Below are 17,540 nucleotides of genomic sequence, written 5' to 3' on the forward strand. Positions count from 1 at the left end.
AACAGAAAGTAACAAGTGCTGACAAGGATGTGTGGATATCAGAACCCTTGTGCATTATTGGTGGGATTGTCAAATGGTGCAACTCTTAATGGAAAACAGTATGGAGCCTCCTCAAAAAATTAAAAACAAAACTACCGTATGATCCAGCCACACCGTATCTACGTACATAGCCACAAGAATTGAAAGCAGGGTCTCAGACTGATATTTGCACACCTATGTTCACGGCAGTACTGTTCACAACAGCCGATAGGTGTAAGCAAGCCAGATATCCACCAATGGGTAAATGGATAAACAAAACGGTGTATACGTACAAGGGAATATTTTTCAGCCTTGAAAAGGAGGACAGCCTGTCACCTGCTACGGCATGGATGAACCTTGAGGACATCGTGCTGAGTGAAATAAGCCACTCACAAGGAGACGAAGACTTACACGAGGTATCTGGAGTGGCTGGGATCCTAGCAACAGGAAGTATGACGGGGGTGCCCAGGGGCTAGGGGAGGGCTGTTTCATGGGGACAGAGTTTCAGACTCTCAGGGGAAGTTCCGGAGATCTGTTTCACCACAATATGAACGTACGTAACACTGATGAAGTCTACACTTACAGTTGGCTAAGATGAGAGATTTTATGTGTTTTTGCCACAATAAAAAGCGGCCATTTGTGTAACTGATTTTTACATAACATGGCTTTTCCTCAACAACAGGTATTTATTAATCGTCTGCCTTTGGTGAGCAACTCAAAGGTCAAGAACATCGTCTCTTTTTAAGATGCTCCTTTCCCATTCTCTATTAGACAGGTATGAAACTTGCAGAAATCGGCACCTTCAGTGGTTGTCGGATTCCACGTGGAAGCAGTGTCTGTACGTCAGCCACGAACTTGAACCGTTCGCTCTGCTGTGCGAGTCCCTTCTATCAAATGTGTCACAGTGGGACGCTTTCAAAAGCAGTGAGGCTGTCTATTGCCTGATGAGCCTGCCTTTCTCTCCAGAAAAGGCTCCAGCGGAGGAAAGGAAGAAACCACCGGAGGGAAGTAAGAGAGCATTCAACGTTCTGTTTGCTCTGACCTAGTCGCGCGTGTGCGTGTGTGTGGATTGTCAGCTTACACATGTGGCTCGATATCTTATGAGAAAATCGCAGGGAGGAACGTAGCTCAGCTGTGAGCCCGGCTCGTGTCGCTTAATGCAGGCTTCACGCGGGTCTTGCGACTGAGCATGAACTCGGGCGGCTCCTGCGCCACCCACCGCCACACGTGCACCCCACCCGTGTCCCATGGGTCGTTTTATGTAGCAGGTGCGCTCTGGAAGTCGCTCACTGCGGATGGCACTGTTTTCGGCACACCTGTCCTGTCGCGTCTGCCCCTCGGGCGCCCTGCCCTGCTCGCTGCCCCCTGACCTCCACCCACATCCTAGCATGTCTCCCTCCACACTCCTCTCCACTCTTCTTCCAGATTCCTGACACAAGATACCACTCTGTCTCGCGGGAACCGACACATCCTTACAGGCATTTCCTTTGCTCTTTTTCCTTGGGACAGGCGGCCAGAAAGGGAACTCGTGGATCAAAAGCATATTATTTTTATGGTAATAGATTGCCGCTAGGTTGCTTGTCTGAAAAGTCCGGCATAATTTCTGTTTCCACCAGCGATACATGACTTCCTCTTTTCCAAGAGGGCTATTGATTTTTTGGTAACTTTTGCCAATCTGAAAACGTTAAGGTACTCTAACTTGGATTTCCTGGCCAGCACTACATTTAAGTACCTTCTCGGGTGTTTGTTGACCATTTGGATTTACCTGTTAATGTACTCGGCCCATTTTTCTACTGAATTGCTTATTCTTCTTTGGCCATCTGTAAGAACCCTACTGGTGTAATCGATGATCAGCTTTGTTTTGTTGAGGATGCTAACTTGTTCGTTCAAGTATTCTTACAAAGCGGTCACTGTCGGTTGGATTTATCGATGGTGTCTGTGCCAGCCATGCTGAGGTGTCTGTGTGGCCAGTAGTCACGTCTATCTTTCTTTCTTTCACAGCTTCCTGATTTCCAGTTCTGATTTAGAAGCTCTCCTCCCCGCCCCCCCCTCCCGCCCTGGTCATTATTTTGTAAAGTGAAGATCTTTTTATTTTAGGGGGAACAAAACGACTTATCCATTTGTAACTAGGCTCTCATGTATCGTAGGCTTTTTTTCTAAGACCAGCAAACCTATTTTCACTCTATTCAAAAAAGCTATTTCTATAATGCAAGTTGTATTAAAGGTAGACACTGGGGAAGGGAAATACCTAGGGATAGGAGGTAGGTAGGAACCACGACTGCGTCGCGGATGGCTGGAAGCGAAACCAGAAGGCTCCCCACCTCGTGGGGGCGGGTGAGCCCAGAGGACCCGGTGGCAGCATGAAACAACCAGATATGGATAATAGTCAGTTTTTTCAAAATTTAGGAATCGTGTTGCGTTTCCATTTAATTCTCATGTCCCATATCTGTTACAGGTAGATTATGAATAGAAATCTTTTTTGTATATATTAAAAAAAAAATTTTTTTTAATGTTTATTTATTTTTGAGAGAGACAGAGACAGAGTGTAAGCACGGGAGGGGCAGAGAGAGAGGGAGACACGGAATCCGAAGCGGGCTCCAGGCTCCGAGCTGTCAGCGCAGAGCCCGACGCGGGGCTCGAACCCACGAACCACGAGATCGTGACCTGAGCTGAAGTCGGATGCCTAACCGACTGAGCCGCCCAGGCGCCCCATGAATAGAAATGTCTAACCCCTAGAGTTATCAGTTTGTATTCGCCAGGAAAGCATGTATTCACATGCGGAGCAGGTTAGGAAGTGTTGGCCAAGCCCTGCTCCCTGGCCCGAGGTCCACCTCACCTGTGACCTCGAGGACCCCTCAGGTCTTATAGGAATAAAGTTCTCTTTAAAAGAAGTCAGCCGTGTCTAAAAAAAAATGACAGTTTTATGCCAAAATTTTCATCGCGGTGTCTCTTTAGTGACCCAGGGCATTTGACTGTCCATCTCTGTGTCTCTCTCTAAATTTTATCTAGCTGAACTTCTGAATGAAGTTGAAGAAATATATAGTCCTGTGAATTTCCACTGGGAGAGACTCACTCCATTTCAAAGACTCATTCTGGTAAGATGCGCTACAAGAAAGTAGTGATGTTCTCAGAGTTTTGAGCACTTTACCAGTAACCATTGAAACCATTCCAATTTAAATTGTTATTAGCAAAATACGTGGATTTTACAAGTAATGTTGATGTTGGAGGGAAGCGGTCAGCTCCTTACCGTTTCTTTTGTGCGGAGGCTCCAGTCGGGTGGTGCTCCGCCCCCCCCCCGGCCCCCCCACCCCCCAGGGGGCGAGGACTTAGAAAGCGGGTACATTTGAGAGATGAACAGGCCTTCTCCCCAGCCCCTTTCAGGACCCGCCTACTTCTTCCAAGTACATCATCCTGGATTCATCCTTATCACCCAAAAAAACTCTTTTCATTTCCTCATCCGCCATCTAGTTTAGTGATGGAGAAATCCCTCCCCTCTCTCCCACTCCCTCCCCGACTTCTGCAAACGGCAGCCTGGACAGCCGGTAACCCTTCGATTTCTGCCTTAAATTTTATTCTCGTAACACTTTAAAATTTACTCCAGAGGGTGATTGCCCCTAACACTGCATGTGGCTTATAGACATGTTCACTTTGTCTTGCTTGTCTCAACATTTCGAGTGTAATTTGTCCCAGACCAGTGGATCTGAACCTATGGAGATCTTTCTTACGAGACTTCAAAGTCTCGAGGAAAGAGAACCAGACTAACACAAAGATACATTTAAGCCGTATTAACACGAATGCTGGGCACCGGTCTGCGGGCAGGACTCCCCTTGTGGAAGAAGCCATGTGCGCACGCGCACAGAGAATGGAAGGAGCCACAAGAAACGACAGTGGTCTTCTAGAAAATAGGGCCTTCATTTTTCAACTTCTGCCTTTTCGTCTCACTCGAGTTCTATGTAGCCAGTATGTATGACCTTCACGGCGAAATTAACCGGTCGTTAAGGCCTCTGCTACATTTCCTTGGCCCGGTAAGCGCCAGATGATCTCCGCTCATGAACTGCAAACTTTGTGAGTGTACTGATCCCGTTTCCCAAACCCACAGTCGGAAGACCTGGTCTGATGAAGTGTTGCATGTACGGACAAAGAAACTGGTTAGGATATTTGAAGCGGGGTCTGACCTGTAAGAGTCAGAAAGTGAGACGCCCCCTGCGAAATGAAGCGAGACTAGATCAGAAAGAAGGCGGGGCCCCCGGGGAAGGACGATACCGCAGAGCCCCGTCAGGACAAGGCCCGGTCCGGTCAGCGCACCGCTCCCCATCGCGACGGCCTGCCAGACACGAGAGCGGCCGGGAAGGATGGCGACGGGGGGACATGGATGCCAGGACACTTGCCAGAACTGCTCGTGGCTGCTTGGAAAAGAGTTCAGCACACCCCCGACCTACAGTGCTGCTCTGTTGGCCAGTAAAGTAAGGGGGGCGGGGGGTACACTCACATCTGGGAGCACAGACCCTCGGCGGTGACACCCTCAGTGGGGACGTGTCGGGACCACACCTCACTGTCTGCTGGCCTCAGCTGATTCTAATGCTTCCACTCACTGGACACACTGGCCGAGCTTGGCCCTTAGACCCCAGATGCTGTGTGTGTGGCCGATACTCATTTAAAAATATACACACACAGGGGCGCCCGGGGAAGGGCTCAGTGGGTTCAGTGTCCGACTCTTGATTTCGGCTCAGGTCACGATCTCTCAGTTTGTGAGATCGAACCCCGTGTTGGGCTCTGTGCTGACAGTGCAGAGCCTGCTTGGGATTCTCTCTCTCCCTCTCGCTCTGCCCCTCCGCCCCCTCAAAATAAATAATAAATTTTGTAAAGACTTGAAAGAAAAAAAAAAATATATATATATATATATAGACACACACATACATGCTCCACTTAAGTCAAATAAAAATTAAGATTAATTTTTCCAAGAAATAACAGAAAAGATTCAAATTTGACGTATTGATCGCATGTATTATGTTAAACAGTGACTTTGCCGATATTTGACGGATCCGACATGTAAAAATGGCAACTTCCCACGGTCCAGCCCAGGGCACCCTCACAGACCCACACGGTTTCAGCTTTGCCTTAACTGACAGACTCTCTGATGCTGAAAATGCTCAGGACAGAATCCATGGTCAGTTCCCAGAGAGCACAGAAGTGGCTCGTTTGAAACGATTTTCATGCCGAAGGTGTTTCCCCCGAGAGGTGCAGTGATTTCTTCCGACGGGCCCTGAGCCCCTCTACTCACCACGTGGACACGGTTTCCAAAACCTTTCGGTCCTGCTAGAGTTCTTTCTCGATCCGCACCCAGCTTGCTGGGCTGTTTATCTCCGTGTCGTTACTAGAGGAGCCAGGGCGCTCCTGACTTGCATCCACACGCGGTGGGGTCTTCCTGCTCCAGACGCAGACAGCGGGGAGGACGCGCCCACGAGAAATCGGGGACCATAACCTGGATCTCACGTCCGAGGCAAGATCTCTGTCAGAGTGTGAGAGACAGAGGCCCCGAGGAAGGGCCACGTGAGGGCCCCCGAGCGGTGGCCGCGGTCTCCCCACCGCACAGACCCGCCCGCTGCAGTTTCCCAGAACGAGGGTCACCGCAGAGCTCCGGGGACGAGAATGACGAACGCCTCCTTGTTTGGTTCCGTTTTGCCACAGGGAACCTGCCTTTGGTGCTTTCTCTTTCAGATCAAAATTCTTCAGCCGGAGCAGCTAAAGAATTCAGCGAGAAGGTTTGTAACTGAAAAAATGGGAGATGAATATGCTCTCAGGACTGGAATTCGTTTGCAAGAGTCCTATGAGGGATCCAGTGCCACAACGCCACTGATACTTCTGCACTCCCACGGTAAGAGGCCCGTGCGGCGCTCACCAAACGGGGCGCCGGGGGCTCCGTCGGCAAGGCGTCTGACTCTGGGTTTCGGCTCAGGTCACGATTTCATGGTTTGTGAGTTCAAGCCCCACGTCGGGCCCTGTGGTGACAGCGTGGAGCCTGCTTGGGATTCTCTCTGTCTCTGTCTCTGTCTCTCTCTCTCTCTCTCTCTCTCTCTCTCTCTCAAAATAAATAAACTTTAAAAAAAAAGGCATAGAGAAGTAGGTTCTGTGTTGGGTATTTTTATGTTTAAAGTCTTTTCCTATTCTTACTTACATAATTGGGGAAAGGGACAGATTAAGTTATATGAAGACTGAATGTTTCCAAAAATGTAAAAGAACAAAGAAGAATACAATTTCCCGGATTCATAACATAACCGTGGAAAAACTTACCGGTACCAGTTTTCTGTGCAGAAAATATCTCCTAAACACATATTATTGATCTGGAAGTTGGGACTGCCCTTGTATTTATCAACTGTTTTAATATGTTGGCTCATGAATATGTATATAAAACAAACCATCAGAAAGCGGCCCCGTCCACCCAGCCCTTGTATTCCTCAAAGCTCCAAATGCTTTTTCCCTTGTCTTTGCCGAACAGACCCTAAGCAAAGTATTTTAACTCACCTTTCATTCTTCATCATCTCCAGATCAAATATGTCTTTAGAATTCACCATTTTCAAACTTTGATTCTATTAGGCAAAAAAGAATTAGAAAAGTGTGTCCTTGCGGAGGCTTTGTCTCTCTAACCTTTCATGTAGAGCAGCCACTCTGTGCCTGACACACTCATAGTAGGTACTGTGCATTTCCTGAGGACGTAGCCCAGGGTGGCTGCCGGGGCTCCAGCCCTCACGCCCACACTCCAAACGATATATAGAATGGGAGAAAGGAAGTATTACACGACAATTCAACAAACTGCTACCAACTTAGATGCCCATACTTAGCTGCTAAAAATGAAGTATTTCAGCTGGGGACACAGTCATCTTGGGTAACATTGGGGTCAGCTGCTAAGGAGAGGGGGACAACTAGACGCTGGAGCAGATAACCAGCAGTCACTGCTGTCGGTAGGCACTGTCACCCCCGTATGTTAGAAAACCCAGGCCACCCAGTTAGCAGCAGAACCAAGATCTGAACTCTGTGTTTGATCCAAACCCTGTAGTTTCCGCTCTGTGACTGCGCCTCCTGCCACAGCCCCATCATCGCTAGGTTGCGCTTGTTAAGAGAGGACGAAACGTATTTACAACAGGGTGCACGTTTCCACGTGGTTACAGGGACTGACCTCACCAACACGCTCCTGAAGTTTGCGCAAGAGTTGAGAGGAAGAGCGCAGCACGTGGCGGTGCTTTCCCTGGGCCGTGGCCAGGCCGCTAAGGCAGAAGAGGTCATTGCGAAGGCCCTGAGCAGCCCCACACGGTGGGTCTTCCTCCAGAACTGCCATCTCGCCGCGTCGTTCATGCCACGGCTCTGCTCCATCATAGACTCGTAAGAGGCTTACGTGTATTTGTAAGGGGTCCGCTAAATACCAAAACAGTGGGATGAGGGGCGCCTGGGGGGGCCCCATCGGTGGAGCCTCCGACTCTTGATTTCGTCTCAGTTCATGATCTCGTGGTTCACGAGCTCAAGGCCCGTGTGGGGCTCCGTGCCGACAGGGTGGAGCCTGCTTGGGATTCTCTCCGCCTCCCCCTCTCTCTGCCCCTCCCTCCTCCCTCTCTCAAAATAAATAATCTTTAAAAAAAAAAAAACAAAACAGAGAAAAACAATGAGGTGAAAGTGGAAATGAACACATTTAAGCAATAATAAAATAACGTGCCGGGCCACTCGGGGGAAAATTAAGCTTCCTTACCTGGGTTCTTCTTCCCCCAAGAGCTTTAAAACTCCACTAAGAATACGTCGGTTTTACAGGGAAAAAAAGCCTCCCTGACTGTTGCTCTCCACTCCGTTGCCCACTTTCTCCTCTTCGGCCCTCCCTCGCGGCAGAAAACATGCCCCCCGCACACACGTGTGCATCCAAACCATAGATTTTAACATTCTACACGATTCCAAACAGCTCCTGTCCCTCCTTTCTGGCCTATCCTTAGCGCTTCCTCTGACTTTCTCTGGCTCCGTCCCGTTGCAAAGAGACGCTCACTCAGGCAGAAGCTGCCCGGGGCTCGGGCTTCTGGTTGGCGGTGGAAGTAGCCGGAAGGTAGTTATGCTAACACGGAGCGGCGGTGGGCAGGGCTTAAACTGGTCGAGTTTTAACCGGTTGCCATCGATAGTTTTCTCTCCAACGGTTCACGTGTGTCGGCCTCACCTGGGTGGTCGGCGCTGTCCTGTGAGTGTGTGCACATGCGTGTGTGTAAGGCCCTCCCCTTCACGCCGTGTTCTAAGGCTGGGCACACCCACAGGGAACCAGAAGCCAAATGCACCTGCCTTGATTAAATTTCTAAAAGCTTCGCCAGGATCGTCCGTTCTGTTCTGACTCCTGTGCCTTCAACAGTTTACAAAGTTCTTAATAATCTCCTTCTCGTATGTACTTTGCCATTTAAGAGCCAGAAGACGGGCGCCTGGGTGGCCCAGTCGGTTAAGCAGCCGACTTCGGCTCAGGTCACGATCTCGCGGTCTGTGGGTTCGAGCCCCGCGTCGGGCTCCGTGCTGACAGCTCGGAGCCTGGAGCCTGTTTCAGATTCTGTGTCTCCCTCTCTCTGACCCTCCCCCGTTCATGCTCTGTCTCTCTCTGTCTCAAAAATAAATAAACATTAAAAAAAAAATTTAAAAAAAAAAAAAAAGAGCCAGAAGACAAGACTGCTCAGTGGTGTAATTTCAGTACTTGTAAACCTTGGAAGGTGACATGATCATTCCCGCTACTCCCCTCATTCATTAGTCATTGGAACACTACCAACAGGGCACCTGCCAAGAATCAGTCTAGGGACTGTGCACGGGAGGGACCAGACGACGTCGGTCAGCCTTCCAAAGTGCACTAGGCTCGAGAACAACAGAATGGCAGATAGCAATGTATCATTTAAAAAAAAAGAGACTAGTTGGGGCGCCTGCGAGGCTCAGTCGGTTGAGCGTCTCGGTTTCGTCTCAGGTCGTGATCGCACAGTTTGTGAGTTCAAGTCCAGCCTCGGACTCGGCACCGGTGCAGAGCCTGCTTGGGATCCTCTCTCTCTCTCTGCCCTTCCCCTGCTCTCTCTCTCCCTCTCTCAAAAATAAATGAATAAATAACCTTAAAAAAAAAACTTTTAAAAAAAGAAAAAGAGAAATTAGAGGAATGTTCTTCAGAACAGAATTTCAGAAGCTTAATAAAAGTAGTTAACAGCGCATAAAAAAAAAGCAGTCTATGTAGTCAGAGTATAATTAAGAGGAATTCACACTTCTTTATCAAATCAAGCCTTTAAGGGTTTAAGACTACAGCCTACTATGGGAGAGAAAACTGTGAAGCAAATTTCTTAGATTTAAGAGTTAAGGAAATGTGTTCACAACATATTACTAAGGAAAGCTATCAGGCTACAAACCGTATTACAGTGTACTGTTTTTATTTAAAAAAAGAAAGAGAAAAGGAAAGGCGTACTTATACCTAGTTAGTGGGATTTTACTGGGTGGGTGTGTATTCTGAGAGAGAGAGAGAGAGAGAGAAAACACAAGTAGGGGAGGGGCAGAGAGAGAGGCAGAGCAAACCCCAGGTCAACTCCGCGCTCGGTACGGAGCCCGACGTGCGGCTCGAACTCAACCAACGGTGAGATCGTGACCTGAGCTGAAACCGAGTGAGAGGTTGAACCAGCTGAGCCAGCCAGAGCCCCAGGGTTTTAGTTTATTTTTGTTTTTCTGTTTAATTCTGTGTTGGATTTTTGTTGTTGTTGTCTTTTGGGTTCTGTGGGGTTGTTTCATTGTTTGTTTGTGTTGCTTTTGTTGTTTGGATTTGTTTTGCACATTTGACAAAAATAATCAGACATGCAGAAAAGATGCACGAACAGGATGACCGCTCCCCTCCCCTGCCCTCTGGCTCCCGGTTGGTAACATTGGCCATTTCTTGTCTTTTGCTTGTTCACACATTTGTACGTAATTCTTTTCTGAACCACTGGAAGTCAGCTGAGAACATGATGCCGCTTGGTGCCTCAGACACGCCAGTGTGCTCACCGATGATCTGATCACCTCAGTCCTTCCTACCTAGCCCGCTGGCCCCCAAATAACATCTTTTACTGCCAAAAAAAAAAAGAAAGAAAAAAAGAAAAAAAATTCTGGTCCAGGTTCTCATTCAGGGTTTCTCATTGCATTCAGCTGTCTTGGCTCTTAGATCCTCCTTATTCTAGATCGTTCCTCAGTCTTTGTGTTTCATAACTTGGACGGTTCTGAAAAGTACCAGCCGGTTCCATCCGTTTGGTTTGCCTGCTGTTTTCTCACGGTCAGACTGTGGTTACGTGGTATTGCAGAAAAGCCACACAGCACGTTTGTGTCCCTGGTGCATCGTATCGAGAGCACACAGTTGGGATTTTTTTTTTTTTTAATTTTTAACGTCTATTTTTGAGAGAGAGAGCATGTGAGCTGGGAAGGTGCAAAGAGAGAGGGAGACACAGAATCTGAAGCGGGCTCCAGGCTCTGAGCTGTCGGCACAGAGCCCGACGCGGGGCTCGAACTCCCGAACCACGAGATCGTGACCCGAGCCGAAGTCGGACGCTCAACCGACTGAGCCACCCAGGCGCCACCATTGGGAATTTTTGACTGAATTATGGCTTTATTATTTGCCAAACAGTGACTTTCTAATTCCACAATTCCTTCTAAATTTATTAAGTGATGTTCTTTTCTAAGGAGGAGGCTTACCTTCTCCTGCATTTATTCATTGGCTTCTTTGTATCAATCATGTTCCTGTTTTATTCGATGGATAATCTGTGACCACCGTCACTTATTTCGATGTTGTTGTTCCAGATTTGACCTGGGAAACACTTCACTCACTTTGTTCTTAATTTGTACTTTTTCCAAGGATTTTTGCAGTGAGCACTCTTGAGCTTACAGGTGGAAAAACTGCTTTTCAAAGCTGGGCCTTACTGGGTCTTAGGCAAATCCCTGCGTCGCAGGAGAGGGAGAGCTGGGGGGCTCAAACACGATTATTTAAATGAGCTCTAGGTCACTTCCAACATAGAGATTCTGGGATTCCTAAAAACATGTTGGTTTGGCTGGACTATTTTTATCACCCTTCTGTTTTGCAGATTTAATAGCCCAGATGTGACAGTGGACCCTGAGTTCAGGCTGTGGTTAAGCTCAGACTCGGGCAGCTCTTTCCTGATTCCTATTCTTCAGAGGAGCTTAAAGGTACGGACAAAGCAGGACGGGGCTTGGTATTGACTGAGGAACACTGAATGTACATTGTCTTGTGTTCATAACTCGGATTTCGAAGAGGGTGCTGCGTCTCTCCTCTGCACTCGGCCCTGCACTGTGGTCCAGGAGGGACACTAACGCAGCAGGCCGGATCCCTGCTTCCAAGAGACTCACAGTTCGCGGGACATTTTCTCAAACAGGGGTGCTTAGACTTCCGGCAGCTGTGAGCCGGAGCACAGGATCTGTGTCCTCTGCCTGGCCGTTTGGCCCAGGCTTTTCCTGCCTCTGCTGCCCTGTCCCCCACAGCTCATTCTGTGGGAAGGCTCTGGCAGAGAGCAGCCAGAGAGCAGGTGTTGGGGACAGGGGCCCGAAGGGCGGCCTCGCGGAACATTTCACCTCAAGCAGGTCCATCGCTGCGATTAGCAAGCCACGGCTGCACTTCAGATATTAGCCACTTTCTTCCCCAGAGTCACACTTTCTCTCTCCCTCTGTCCCCACCTGCCCCCTCTCTCCCTCCCGCCTTCCCCCTCACATACGCTTCCTTACGCGGGTGCGAGACACGAGCAGGAGTCTCCAGAGATCAGTAGTGACAGGGAACACAACGAAAATTCCTCATTTCCGCATCCTCAGGGCTTTCTCGGCCAAACTTGCTGGCCATCTGCAGTGAAGGGGATTCGAAAGGCCAACATGCGGGGAGGTCCGGGATGCCCACTCCACGGGGCGCTCTCCAGGCCCCGGGCCGCAGTGTGAGAGTCTTAGGCTCCGGGCCGGGACCGGTCCCTCCTTCTCTCTCCCCGGAGAGGATCTGATTGTGCTCCCCAGCAAACCCGCGTTTCTCCATCCCTGGAAGGAGGGGCTGCTGTGCCGGACACAGGCCGTCCAGATAAGCAGCGAGGTCCTCTTCCGGGACACGGACCCCGCTGCACACTCAGCATACATCCGACTCCCACTGGGTGGCCCTGGGGGGCATCAGAGCCTGGCACCAGGAGCAGCTCTGCGAGTGGTCGGTCTGAGCCTTGACCCGGAAACCTGCTGTTCACGAACACACGTGTCTGAAACAGGCTCCAGGTTCTGAGCTGTCAGCACAGAGCCCAACGCGGGGCTCGAACCCACAGACTGTGAGATCATGACCTGAGCCGAAGTCGGATGCCCAACCGATTGAGCCACCCAGGCGCCCCCCCCACACTCTTTTTGTTAAATTGAGTCCTATCTTCTTTTTTTGAAGTTTATTTATTTATTTATTTGGAGAGAGAGGGAGAGAGAAAGAGAAACATCCCAAGCAGGTTCCGCGCTGTCAGCACAGAGCCCGACAGGGAGCCCGAACCCACGACCCCGGGATCACGACCTGAGCCGAAATCGAGAGTCGGACGCTCAGCCGACTGAGCCACCCAGGCGCCCGACGGTGTTACACTTTTCGTTTTAAAATCTGAATTGGAACAATAGGAGACCTGGTACAGTCCTCTTACGGAAACTTTCAAGTGAAAAAAGACTTAACCCGGGATTTTTGTTTTGCCCTCTTAGCCAGTTCCCTGCCCCGCTCTGTCCCCTCTAGACCTGGTGCCTGTGTCTCACGTGCTGTCCTTCTCACACCTGTTCTCAAGATTGCAGTGGAAAATCCGCAAGGATTGAAAAGTAACTTACTGCAGACGTTTGGATACAGTGGCAGTGGAGTGGTGACAGAAGAGACATTTGAAAAACTGGACTGTGGACCGTGGTGGAAAAAGCTTTTATTCGGCTTATGTTTTTTCAATGCTCTAATCAATGAGAGAAAAAATTATGGAACACTGGGCTGGAATATTGCTTACAAATTTAGTTCTTCAGACTTGGAGGTAAGTGCCATACCTTCAAAATAAACAGTAACAACAAATGAATAACAATATATACAAAGTACACGGGACACTGACTGTTTTTCCCGTGAACTCTGTAACTAAGTAACAAAGGGTAATGTTTCAAAGCTTGGACCTCCGCCGCCGGCTTTTCTGGAGACAGATCACAGCTCTCCGGCTTATAGATGTACCAGTGTTTACTCTGTTCGGCGAGCTCATTAACTCTCAGGGTCTTGGTCCTGGACCAAGGAAGGAAAAAGCAGGATGAGGGAAGGCAAGCCAGATGTTACACCCACTCGAAAGGGCACCGAATGAGGCAGGCTAATTAACATAGGTCACGTAGCACACTGCGTGACTCACAGAAACCGCTCGAAATGTTTGCGGTTTCTGCTGGATTTGTGTAAAGTAGGCAAGAGTGCACTGACCCACTGGGGGGGGGCACAGTTTAGGAGTCTTTCTTTACTATTCTCTGTCTAGAACCTTCTCTCTGCTTCCTAATGCATGGTGCTTTTTTATTGCTAAGGTAAACATGTGGCGACGCCTGCTTAAACTTTCGCCAGGTTAGATTACAGGCCAAAAACCTGAGCAAAATCGTGATGCCGCCTCTGGGCGTCCACCACCTAGACCCGCCCGGACGGGCGCCCTCCCGCCTCTTCTGCGTCCTCATTGGGCTTCTCGGTGCTCACGCCCTCTGCAAGTCAGAGTGTGTGCCTCTGCCCCTCACCAGACAGGACACCGAACGGCTGTGCTCTGGGCTTTTGTCAAGGGATATGGGCTCAAGCACTTTGTCCAAACCCCACTCAGTCAGCAGGCTGACTGACAACACACTGGGGGAAATACCTGTGGCACCTACTACGTCAATGGCTAATATGCTACTATGCTAACTGTATGAGGACTCCTTGTAAATTAAGAAGAGAAAGAAAACACCCCAATGGGTGAAGGACCCGGGGAGGCAGTTCACAGTATAAATACAAAAAGGCAATCAGATGATGGAACTTTGTTCAATTTCGTTAGTAGTCGTGCTGTTCGTTTTACATATCAACTTGACTGGACCCCAAGACCCCCAGGTATTTGGCCAAACGTTGTTTTGAGTATGTGTGTGAGGATGTTTCTGGGTAAGATTCATATTCAAACCGGTAGGCCATAAAGCAGATCCCTCTCCCCGATGTGGGTGGGCCTCGTCCAGTCGGCCGAAGGACTGACTAGAACGGAAAGGAAGTCCTCCTGCCTGTCTGCCTTTGAGCCGGAACACTGGCTTTTTCCAGCCTCTGGACTTGAACTGAAACATCGGCTCTTTCGGGGCCTCCAGACAGGAAGTGCACCGTCGTCTCTCCTGCGTCCGCGGCCACAGGTCTGGAGATTTGTCAGTCTCCGTAATTACATGAGCCAGGTCCTAACAGCAAGTCTCTCTGCATGTGTGCTCCTCACCTGGCTCTCTGGAGAACGCGGACTCCTACAGCCGTCAGGGAAATGCTCGTTAGAGCCGCAGTGAGATACCACCTTTCGCAACCACAGTGGCTAAAAGAGAGAGCACAGAGAGGCAGGAACTGTCACTAACTTTCTGGAAGGCAACCTGGTAATCTGTATCAAAATTCTTCAAAGAATTCCTGTTATCGTTGATGTAGAAAGAAAGAGTCACATTGATAGGACTGATCAGGAAAATTGGTTATAACCGAGCCCGTCAGCAGGATTTCATTCTGCGTGTATATATAATTCATCTCTCTTACAGATGATTTTCTAGAAAATGTATCCTAAACCACCTGCAGGGGAACGGACGGTAGGAAGTGGGTGGCCCGGTGTCAGCAGGTCTTCTGTCGCCCCAGAGCGCGTGTGAACTTGGCGCAGGCTGGCATGCCCGGGGTGCTGATGCTCTCTTGGCATTTTGCAGAGAGGCCTGCTCAAGCCGGACGCAGCTGGCTACATCATGGCGCTGTTGTCCAGAAGAGGACAACCGTCCCTCCCCTCCCTCCTTCCCCCTCTCTGTGCGGCGCGTGCGACAGCAGCCTTGCCAGTGGAGGGAAAGACCCTGCGGGTGCCGAGCCGACGGTCTGGAAGTTCTGGGAGCTTTGCGGGAAACTGGATTTATGCACAGCCCCCCTCCTTAAGGAAGTGGGAACTTCTGGTTCCCTGGGAAGTTGAGTTTGGACACCGCTCCCCCCACTAGGGGGAGCGCCCGGCCAGCCAGCTGGTGGTCAGGCAGCTTGGGGTGTCCTGGGGGACCCTCAAGGTGACCGTGTCTACTGGCCCACGGGGCCAAGTACCAGTGCATTCTCCACCACACACAGGCTACGGCCCCCGAAAGTCCCCCCAAAACCTGGGCCTGAGCCCCAAGGGCAAGTCCGAGAAAATCACATACCTAATGCGATCCAGTGGCCAGAGAGAGAAAGAACAGGAAATGGAACAAGCAATGGAACAGAAAATTGTAAGAGCCCGAAAGGATATACACGCTTCACACACACGCACGTATGTCACACACATGGTGTTTGTAAGTGAGCCCGTGTCAGTTTCTTTTTACCTTCTTGACGGACGAGGCAGCAAGATGGTAAAACTGACTTCTAAAAACATAGGAAAGAAGTTTCTGGAAATAGAGAGAGAGTCATGAAATACGATTGCCAAGTCGCATCCCAAACTGATAAATGCCCTACAGGCAATAAAGCTGTGCCTTTGGTCTGTAATTTTCTTGATGAGCCGGACACCGTTTGTGTGTCTGAGGGACAGAATTCCTCCGCGTTCTTCTCAGAAGGAAGCACATGCAGGCCGTCGGCTTTCTGTAAACTGGACTCGGACAGAACTCTGGGTGCTCTGACCAATAGCACGTCAGAACACAAGTGGGTGCTCCTGGAGCACTTGAGCGTCCGTGAAAGAGCGCCGGATGCTGCCCCCGCGTGGCGTGGAACAGATGTGTGCTTGCCCTTCGGCCTCCTCCCCCGTTTTGGAGTTTTTACTTTCGTCCTAACAGCTCTGGTTATGATTTGCATAACCTCCAAAGGTTGTTCGTTATCACAAAATAACAGGGCGGGGGTCGGGGCGCTTGGCCCCGGTTTGCAGGGGCAGGTCAGAGGCGCATCGGTGCCCAGGCCCCGCACACCGTCCTCGGCAGACGCCGCGCACCGAGACTTGTGAGCTAAACACGAAATGAGACGGGGGGTCGGTGAGGGGGGACAGTGGTGGTGGTGCAAAGTCGAGTCAACGGCTGGAAAGATCAGATAGAAGGAACACCCCGAGCACGAGAAGGAAATGACAAAACGATGGAGATCACGAGGGACAATTAAGATGTCTGAAGAGTAACCTCACCTTCAAACGACAGGGATTCCGGCCGGGAAGATGGAGAAAAACAAAGTAGGAGGAAAGTGGTTTTACTCCCCGCCCCCCCCCACCTGACTGATGACAACAGATCGACAACAGATTGGAGTCTGCCGACTGAGAACGCTCACAGAGCCGGCAAGAGCTGTGTGACGACCCCTGGTGGCGCTAGGCTGGTCAGGGGTCCGGCCAGAAGGCAGCGGGGGAGCAGGCACGGCCCGGAGAAGGCTGTGGGGGGGTCCCGCAGTGGGGGTGATTCCTGCATGGGGTCCTGCACAAAGGGAAATCCTGCGGGGGGCGGGGGGGTAGGGTCCTGCACAGCCCAGCCTGGCTCCGGCTCTCGTCCCTGCAAGCTCGGTAGCAGCTGTGTGCGACGCATCAGGGCCGAGGCGGAGACACAATGAAGGGAAGTGGCCGAGTGGGGAGTGCGGGGAGCAGGAAATCTGTGGCCTGGCCGCATTGTTAAATCGAAATAGACAGTAATGAACTGTTGAGCGCCAGTGGTCTAAGTGCTAACACAGATGATTTAAAAGGAAGGCCTGTGCTACAAGAAAAGTCCCCTAATCGTCTTAGGCCAAAAACACTAACCTCTCTCAGCGGAACCCAGAGGTCGGGGAGAAGGGGCCCGTGTGCACCGGGGTCCCGCGAGGACAGGAAGGGGAGGCCGGGCGGGCAGGGGAAGAAGCGGGAGCTGTTCCCACTAGGGGCGGGGAAGTAACCCTTCTTGTCACTTGAACAAAGAAATGTTAATAAGACTTGAAGGAACGGAAAGGTTGCCTGTGTCTAAATCAGCAAAGGAGAGAGAGGAAAATACCCGTTGGACCAACCTGTCAGAAATAAGGAGGGAGAGAAACAACAAAGTAAATAAACGGTAGCAAAGTAATACGGAAGGAATCTTCTCAGGCTGTGTCCGAAACGTGAGCGGGCCACATTCCCTCTCTAGGAGGCACGTGCAATTTGTAAGAAGAACACTTATGTTATGGAAGACAGTTTAAAACTGCCAAGAAAATAAAAGCAGCGAGAAAGCAGGAATGGCAATGTCACTATCAGACAAGACGGGACTGAATCTGAAAAAGCACCGAAGAGCAGGAAGAGGACGTTTGTGAGGAAACGACGCTGTGAAAACCGGTAACTTCTGCGGAGAGTGTTCTGTGGACTGATGGACTTGAGCCTCACGTCGGCCCCGGGAAGAGGGTCGTCCTC

At 50.2% G+C, this 17,540-nt stretch overlaps 1 protein-coding gene across 1 annotated transcript in view; it reads left to right on the forward strand.

Annotated features, from left to right (window-relative positions):
• The window catches only part of DNAH14 (dynein axonemal heavy chain 14), a 328,550-nt gene that overhangs the window by 275,872 nt on the left and 35,138 nt on the right, over positions 1-17,540 (forward strand). Inside the window, exons 74-79 of the mRNA XM_047848102.1 lie at positions 790-1,026; positions 3,028-3,113; positions 5,737-5,893; positions 7,185-7,395; positions 11,100-11,202; positions 12,810-13,037. Coding sequence (XP_047704058.1) covers positions 790-1,026; positions 3,028-3,113; positions 5,737-5,893; positions 7,185-7,395; positions 11,100-11,202; positions 12,810-13,037 — 1,022 coding nt within the window. The remainder of the gene's footprint in view (positions 1-789; positions 1,027-3,027; positions 3,114-5,736; positions 5,894-7,184; positions 7,396-11,099; positions 11,203-12,809; positions 13,038-17,540) is intronic.

Source organism: Prionailurus viverrinus, unplaced genomic scaffold, assembly GCF_022837055.1.
Source record: "Prionailurus viverrinus isolate Anna unplaced genomic scaffold, UM_Priviv_1.0 scaffold_53, whole genome shotgun sequence".
NCBI lineage: Eukaryota > Metazoa > Chordata > Mammalia > Carnivora > Felidae > Prionailurus > Prionailurus viverrinus.